Source organism: Chamaea fasciata, unplaced genomic scaffold (assembly GCF_029207755.1).
Source record: "Chamaea fasciata isolate MVZ Bird 193981 ecotype frontalis unplaced genomic scaffold, bChaFas1.0.hap1 SCAF_12, whole genome shotgun sequence".
NCBI classification, from domain to species: Eukaryota; Metazoa; Chordata; class Aves; order Passeriformes; family Sylviidae; genus Chamaea; species Chamaea fasciata.
The window spans coordinates 6,254,842-6,263,911 of NW_027094097.1; the positions used below are offsets into that span (position 1 = coordinate 6,254,842).

Genomic DNA, 9,070 nt, shown 5'->3' on the forward strand with positions numbered 1-9,070 from the left:
TGGATTTTTTTGTCTCTTCATACCCTAGAGACAGCCAAGCTCTCCTGAATTTTTCCAGGCATTTTATTTTTGGATAAGTGTCCTGCATGTTTTCTGACCTGCACTAAAAATGATTTGAGATTCAGACTCAAGGTTTGACAGAAATATAAGAGTTCAGTTCTTTAAAAAAAGCAGGCACATATCCAACACCAGTCTGTTGGGTTTATCATCATTGATCAAAAGAGCATATACAAAAAAACCCATGAAATAGTCTATGCTTAACAAATATTATAGAAAGTATTCACTGACCTTATTGAAGACAATACTACTGTGTTCAAGTTCTGAGTATTGGTTACTAGATTTCTAGCAAGTCTTCACCTTAGGAAAATGTGTTCAAGAAATTGCATATTCAGAGTACTCAAATTACCAGAATCCCCTGTGGTTTGGACAAGGCCTCAGAAAACAGACACACACACTAGAAAATTCCTGAACATTGTTATCCGAGCTGGACCTTATGTGGACAACTTTTCCTTTCTTGCTCTTTAATTACTCATGTTTACTTCAGTTTAAGAATCTCTGCCTTAATCAATATGGTCCCAATCCTAGTTCTGCACAGGACATCTTAGATCTGGATCTGTTATTAAACCAAGATAAGTCCTCCCACTCTGTCATATCAACATTTGATCTGTACTCCCAGAACCAAATTCCCCCCTTCTATCTGGTAGCACTGGGCCTGAATAAATTTATTATATTTCCACCCCATTTTTGCATTGTTACAATAAAAACCAAAAAAACTGATTTTGGGAATAAAACTGCCCAATTAATGATATGAAGTATAAAAACATAGGTGTACGAAAATCATCAAAACTTGCACTACATATAAATTAGAGAGGCAAATTGGTAGACACAAAGACTTTTTTTTATCTGCCTAAACACATGAGAATTGTTGTTGTTCTCATACATCTGAATCAATGTAATAAAAATGAAAGCTGGTGTGAGGGTGTAACTGGCCACCAGTCTGATCCATAGCTTCTGGAAGTTAAGGAGACAATTCTGGTGACTCAGGTTTGAATCAAGGTTGTAGCTGTTGATGCCTTTTTTAAACACATTATCAGTTCAGTGTATAGGTTAACAAGTACAACTACTTCTACAAATGTCCCTATAGAAATATGAAAGTGTTAAAGTGTGATTTCCAAATGAAACTACAGTAAGTAAAGGACTGAGAGGGAAGACTGCCTTAAGCAGTCTGTCTCGACAGTAAAAAACACCATTATAGATGGCTGCATTTTAGTATTTGCTTTTCCAAGTCCACACGTGTGATAGATTTTTCAAGTCTGCAGTGCTGTGCACACATGTACCAAGAGACTAGAACAAACCTTGAAATTAAAAAGGGAAAAATACGTGCAAACAAACTACAGATGTGAACCTCTGTTATAACATGAAAACACTAAACTTTTTCATATACTACTTTTATAACTCTTTAACATGTAGAGAAGTTATACTAAGGAAGTCCAATGATTTTAACTATTAGAAAACTTGCCTGATAGCTACTGTCTTCTCAAATCTGTACGTTTGTTTAACCCCAACTACTGTGGATTCTCATCATATGGACTTCAAAGGCAAGCAAGTTATCATGACTGCTTTGAGTAAATCCAAGAACAAAGGGAAAGAACAATCTTTCTGCCTACAGGTACTATTATTGTCCACTGATCAAAAAAAAAAGGGGTATGGACTTGCTACAGTGAAGCAATTATTAGGGATACTGATACAAACCATTGTTTTTAACAAATGCAAATTACACCTTTCCCTGTGTGCTCTGGCATACCAGCAGCCTCGCTCACTTTTCTGAGACCACTGCTGATAAAAGATTGAACACAGCTCTACGGACAAGGTCTATGGCCTGGATTCTGGAGCTGCTGGTCAGCTGAAAGGAGTTTGCTGGGGAGGCTCTCACTTTGTTTCTCAAGCTCATGAACTTTTTCTCGTCAGTGCTCAATCTTTCCTTCCAGCTCCAGGCCTGACCCAGCCACTTGGGGCCGCCACCAACCTGTTCAGACTCTTTTTTATCATTAACAAGCTGTATTAACTTGGTGGTCATTCTGGGGAAAATAATAAAAAGATGAAAAAGAATGTGAAAAGTCAGCATAAAAAGCATTCTGTTGAAAGGAACATAATCACTGTGAAGACTTCAGCATAGAACCTGAATAATAAATTTCAGGTTTTGATATAACTATTACTGCCTGTGAAGAACTCTTTGAAGATAATTGAAACCACTGTGCAGCAATCTGCTTTATAGCACTGACAAATAACAGTTTCCTAAGGCTTATCATTTAAGGTTAGTAAAGGGAGGACACATATTTACTCCATATGGTGCTTGAATGTAATTTTTAACGCATGACCTTATATAGGAACCTCTGCATGCTGTTAAGTAAAGTTACAGATTTGGGATGTGGTGGGGCAAACTATAAAAGCTACAATTCCACGAAACATTCAACTAGAGAAAGAATGCTAATAATATGCAATATTCCAATTATATACATTTTCTAGTATTTTGGGATTTAAATATATACTTCAGGTCTAAAGTGGCAAAAATATATAGGTGGAGATATTTAAGAAGATACTCCGGAAAAAGAGACTTAACAATTCTCATTACCATACTCAATTTTATGCTTGACAAATATTTCCAGTGTGCTTTGGAGAAGGAACAGTTAGCTGCAGAATATAATTAGAGACAGAGTGTATGGTTGTCATCTGTCTTTAGAAGGATACAAATTTTGCTTTTGGTATCTCAAGTGTTGTACCTTTGATTTCCCTTAGTTCTGATAAACATTGGTAAGCTAGAGCAAAAGGCAGAGAGGGCACATGGGGGTGATGTAACATGCACGAACAGAAAACACACCCAGAAGTGAATGCAAAAAACTTGGCATATAAAGAAAGAAAAGGTGGCTTTGATGAGAGAGACAAGTTCAAGACTTCACAAAGTCAGTTGCACATCTTCGAGACCTGTATCTAGTTTACAGGAAATCTATTTTTGAAGGCCCAGAAAGAAAACTGAAAATAAGGACACACTTCATTTGATTAAAGGGGCTTGTTTTATTTTTTGTATACTTGTGGACAGAAGCTTTTACTTAAAAGAACAAAAGTGAAACAAAAAAATCCCTAATAACTTCAGGATGTCACAGAATGTTACTTGCCTGTAAGCAGGTTTTTTGTTTACGTGGTGTTTTTTCAATGCTCTTTTACTGCAAATTCATTCCAAACTTCTGGTTAAAAGCGTTTTGGCAAGGAATGATGGAAAAGAAATTTAACTTGAAGGGTTAAGCTTTTTCTGCAGCAAACACTTTTTTCTTTTATTTTCTGTGCCATAAAGTATTAACTCAGGTATTTCAATTTGGACATTCTGTGTCATGCTACCAAAGTGGAGGACGAGTGCATTTGGTAAGGCATCTAACAGAAATACAGGAAATGCCCTTTGGAATAAGCAAACAATTCACGTGTTCCACCATCTTGGATTTGACAACAGCCTGACAGAAAAGATGGAAGTTATGTCATGCTGGACAATTTGTCCTGACTCACTGAATACTGAGTCAAAAGGAACAAATGCTTTGGACTTAAAATTTATGAAATAGTCCCATCTACAGAAGCAATATTTTTGTAGTGGTTTGAAAGCAAAACAAATGAGAGGCTTCAAGTCAGAGATACAATTTAATAGGAAAAAAGGAAAGAAAGTAAAATAAAATAGATGCAATAATACAAAAGACCACTGACAGAGTCAGAATACAACCTGAGCGGAGTGATGGAAGCAGTCCAGATGAGGTGGTGTTCCTGAAGCAGTGATCCTGTAGAAAGGTCTGGTAGCTCGGGTCCTCTGGGAATCCAGTGGGTAAGCACCCCTCTGGTGTTCAGAGTCTCAGCTTATATCCAGGCTGGAATTCTTGGTTCCTCCCTCTGGGCGGAGCATCTCACAATGTGATGGTGAGTCATGTGATAAGGCCTGATGGGCCCATTAACAGGAGGTAGTCCAGGAGGGGGATATCAGTGAGTCGTGTGGCAAAGGTGCTGATGGGCCCATTGACAGAAGATAAGCCAGAGTGGAGGAGGCAGGGAGCACTGCCTCACCTGGTTTCAACAGTTCATGAAGAAGGTGACAGAATATACTTCAACCCAGGACAATTTTCAGTACAGTGTGACAGAGAGTCACGGTGCTTTTGGATTAATTCTCTCTCCTGCAATGCAGTAATACCATGAACAGTTCTGCTGAGCCCACACTGGCTTGCCAGCACAGCACTAAGTTTAATAATAGGGGTGGAATCTCACTGTATAGACAATTTTGATTCTAGAATTAAATACCTGATGAATCATTAGGCTTCTACAGCCTCTTCTACAGTTCCCAGAACACCCTGACAGCTCTGAACCCAAGGCACCAGATGCAAAGTCACAGACAATGCTGTAGCTCTGTCCATGGAGATCTAATACAGCCCACCACAAAGACATACATACACTGGCGTAACCAGAAATTTAAAAAAATTAATTCCAAAGAGGGATTTTTGCTATTGCTTTAAAAGTGCTCTGTGAGAAACCAGCATTTTTAATTTGCTGATGTTTCAAAGGGCAAAAATATTACTGTAAGCTAAATTACAAGTATTAACCCTCATACCTTTTAGTTTTCTCCTCTTGCTCATTTGCAAGCTGCTTGAGTAAGATGTGATCATCATGGACATGAAGAAATCTGTCCTCCAGTTCTTCTGGACTGATTTGTTACCTAGCTTGTTGAGCCTTTATATTCTGTGCAGTTGATGATTCTACCCAAAACCAAGACAACTTTAAATTACCTTCAATACATTCAACAACATGTAGATCAAAGTCAAAACTCATTTTGAAATACTGAATCCCCCCCAGCTTTTCATGTAATTTTATATTTTACAGTTGTATGAGTCTGTTAATTGTTTCGGATTTATTGTCATTTCAATCACTTCCTTCTTCCTTCCTCTTACAGATTCCTTTTTTTAAAAATCTATTAAAATTATACAGCAACCTGTTTACATACTAGACAACACAAAGGCAACAGTTAACCAAGTAACCAGGTTCTGCCAAAGATACTATCTAAAAATAAGCATTACCAAAGGGATTCCTTCTAGTCTGTTCCAAAGTTATTATCTTTATCTTGAAGCTTGAAAATATTAACTCATAATTCCGTAAATTTACTCAGATACAAGACTAAGCCCAGTTGTTCCATTCTAATAGCAGCTGAGTAACACAGCAGAATTGCATAATACTTTTGGTTCCCATTTTGTGAAATGGATCTGGCCTTGTCCTCAATTCAGCAAAAGTCCTCCTTTCTTCTGGAAGGATGAATGTTACAGCACAATGACATTTCCAGTTTTTAGCATCTCACAGCAACTCCCCTCCTATAACAAGCAACTTGAACACAGAACAGGTCACAGCATCTTTCACAATTTAACCCAGATTTTGAATGGTATTTGAACTTAATTTTGTGAGTGGCAACATCAGAAACATTTTTAGAAAGAAACTAAAGAAGCCACTGATCAAAGTCTATAGCTGTAATAAATAGCAGCTGGTACAAACCTTGTAAGCCTTCAATTCCAGCTGGAGTTAGACCTGTATGTCTCACAGGCAGGTCCCCCACAGTTACATCAGCTGCAACCGGCACGGCTTATCTAGGGATAACAAAATTCAAATGAAATTCCTCTTCATCTGTTATTTAAAGTGAGACTAGAATGAACAATATACCATATAAAACGAAGGCAGAAGTTATGGCAGATTCACTGAAATGACAGACTTCTGAATACTCCTGTCTCAACTAGATTGCTCAGAGGACAATCTCAACTCTCAAGTTCTCAAGTTTAATTTCATGCCATTTTTAATCCATTCACAGAATACACTCACCTTTGCTGTGCAATAGCTCCAATTCTATTTAATATATGTACAATTAGCTTTCTGAAGTTCTAGTTCTGCTGTTTTCAGGAATCTGTGGGCTAAGGTTATATTTCCAACCTTATATGGATGGATGTGGGAAGGGGACCTGCGGGTTTTTTGATTAGTTAGGGGTTTTTTAATTGTTTGTTCATTTTAAGAGAGGTTAAAGCTTAAGGCATTGACTGGTAGATGAGCAATGCCATTTCCCACCTTTTGAATGGAACCCTTTGAAACAGGTGCTGGGGGTTATGAAGTCATCCCAGTGTTGTCTGGCATTCTCTTAGTCTTCTTTCAATCATTGTCACATAAGAAATTACTTCTTAAGACAGAGAATATCCTATGAATGATTCTCATAAATCTAAACATGATTCTATCTTGCGGCAACAGAAAGCTTAACTACCTGACAAAGTGAGATTAGGAAAGCATTAATGTGAAAAAGTACTACATTTGTTTGGGTGTAATATGTGAACATACTTGTTAACAACTGCTGTTTCTTTCTTGTCTTCTGGTGCAGAAAATTACATGTTGGTCACAGAGTCAAGTAATGCTGAAATAACAGGAAAAGGAGAGATGTGAAGTCCTTTCAACAGACTTAGCCCCAAAACCACTGTTACACCCTTCAGGTGATATAAATCCTTAGTCAATCCAAAACCATCTAGGAAAGCATTGGGAAACTAATAGTGATGCTACTAGAGACGTGCATCAGAGGGCAGAAGTGGCATGGTACCATCAACAGACACTCCACGAAATATCTGTTAATTCAATCATAATCAAAAGTGCTGCCTAAGCTCTTTCTTCCATCATAAATCAGTCTCCTTATGGCTTTGTTCTAAAGAAACAAAAGGGATTAATGGAAATTTAGTTTCCAACAAGTCAGTCTTGCTTTTAATCTTTTGGCTTTTTCATCACTAAAATTTATGATAAAATATTATTTCCAGACTTCACTGTTTATGAATAAACAGGAACACATTTTTATTCCATGTGGAACAAATGTTTCCTTATCATGACCATTGAAGTGAACTGATGTACAGTTGTAGACTTGCAATATGGTTGCAGTTTCAGTATTGCCAGTGACAGAGACTACTCTGTGATGTTGATGTCCACACCACTCAGCCGATGGCACAACTGGCAGCCAATGACAAATACACATCCACTGGAATCAGCCCCTCAGCATTCTCTGCTCTTTTTGCATTGCTCTTACAAAATCCTCAAAAATTTTTTGTAATTTCTTAAATTAGCTCTATCTGCAGTCATTGGCTTCACTCAGGTCTAGGTTCACTGTTGTGGTTACTGTTTTATGTCCCTGTACCAGAATGGCTACAGCAACTGAGATCAAAGGGACACTGAAACATTTCACCTCCGGAGGATCATCTAACTTTGGTTCACGATGGTAGCAAGAAGATGCTACCATTATACATCTTTTTAGAATGTGGTTGTCCTTGCTTTCACAAATCAAAAATGACAGAGGCTTTTTTTGGGCAAGTTTCAAGAGACATCAAGAGCTAAACAAGAATTTTATCAGCACGACTCCACAAGGTTTTTGACCTATCAAAATCAGGCTTCAAAAACTCCAGAACAGTAACAGACACAGACAAACATTACTGGTTTTCACTATTTGCTAAAGAAACTTTACTGTGGATATCTACCTGTTAGTTTCAGTATGAGAGAAATCTACTCATTTAAAACAGAGAGAAAATGACACATGCTTGTCACTCAAACTGTCACTCAAATAAACAAACAACTCTTGTCAGTAGTAATCCATTACTGGCTGCAGCAAAACCACAGTAATACTAGAGCTGTAAGCAAACTAACAAAGCAGAGACGCACACAAAGCCAGTTTTTACTGGCAACATGACACAACTTGCAGTGACAAAATAAAGCAACTTCAAATCTAAAGTGTCCTGGAAACTTAGAAGGTGAAATTTTCAAAAGGAAGAGGAAGAATTGTTTCATTTCCATTACAAAATGTCAGAAAGTAAGCATTCAGCTATTTTTTCTGTCCTGGGCCATAGAAAAAGAAAATGAAAAAAACAACCATATTAATTGGTTTTATCAGATACAGTGGTTTTAGACAGAAATAGTATAAACATGCCTCCTGGTTTTAAGGAGGCCAAATATAACTAGAGATTTAGCATTTGGTTTGGCAACTTATTAGCCTGATTAGTAACATACCCATGTCTTTAATAATCACTAATAACCACCAGTTATGCTGCTGCTTTGAGAGAGGACACTTCAAACATCAAAGCATGTGTTACATATGTTACAGCTCCTCTTTGAATATTATCTCAGTGTCAATCACAAACACTTAAACGAAATTACTTTTCCTTGCAGTCCGGTTCCAGCGTTATTTCTAAAAGCATATGAGATTTCTCCACGGCATTCTGTATTGCTTTTGAAAGCATTTCCAAAGTGATTACATCTGACAAAACTACAGCAACACTGTTGCAGTAGTTACGGTACTTAAAAGGGCAGCATTTCCTAAAAGAAAGCAAAACAAGGTGAGAGAGATATAAACGTGCCACCCTCAACCTCAAAAACTTAAACCAGGCTTTATTTCCAAGAAAGGATACCCTACAATCACTTCAGCACAGATTGTTCCTCAGAACTAGAGAAAAGAACTTCATGTACAAAGAGAGGAATATCCCCCATATCTCTGGGATTAACTTCCAGTTACGTATAAACAAGAATTTTCAATATAGTTGCTAAAGTTAAAGAAACTGTAACTCTCTTATACACTCTACTACTTACAAAAGTGGTTCTTTCACAACCTGTATCTGAAAATTTACTACAAAAAACTGCACACGACCTTGCACTGTTATACATGGCTGGCAGTAATAAAATTAATATTTATCAAAGCTCATGCTTTAGGTCCAGATTCTTATATAACTCAATGATGTGTACTTTTGTACCAAGACCATTCAGAGGTAGCAAAACTGAGTGGGGATTACTTAATTTTTTAGAAGTTCTCAGCCAATGGGGCAAGAAGTGACATCCAGTGAGGAGGTTTCTAGTGAAGTCATAAAAATTACAACTTATTTGTTTCAACATGGATTTTGAATTTGAGTGTCAGACATGGCCAAGACGATCCTTTTGTTACAAAATCCTACTCCAACCCCTGGTAGAGGGAATTTAAAAAAGGAGGTGGGAGGGACCA

The 9,070-nt window shown here is 37.4% G+C and overlaps 1 protein-coding gene across 1 annotated transcript in view; it reads right to left on the reverse strand.

Annotated features, from left to right (window-relative positions):
• The window catches only part of RPGRIP1L (RPGRIP1 like), a 46,107-nt gene extending 38,015 nt beyond the window's left edge, over positions 1–8,092 (reverse strand). Inside the window, 5 exon segments of the mRNA XM_066194879.1 lie at positions 1,779–1,996; positions 1,999–2,078; positions 4,637–4,781; positions 5,566–5,652; positions 8,089–8,092. Coding sequence (XP_066050976.1) covers positions 1,779–1,996; positions 1,999–2,078; positions 4,637–4,781; positions 5,566–5,652; positions 8,089–8,092 — 534 coding nt within the window.
• Between the last annotated feature and the right edge of the window lie 978 nt (positions 8,093–9,070).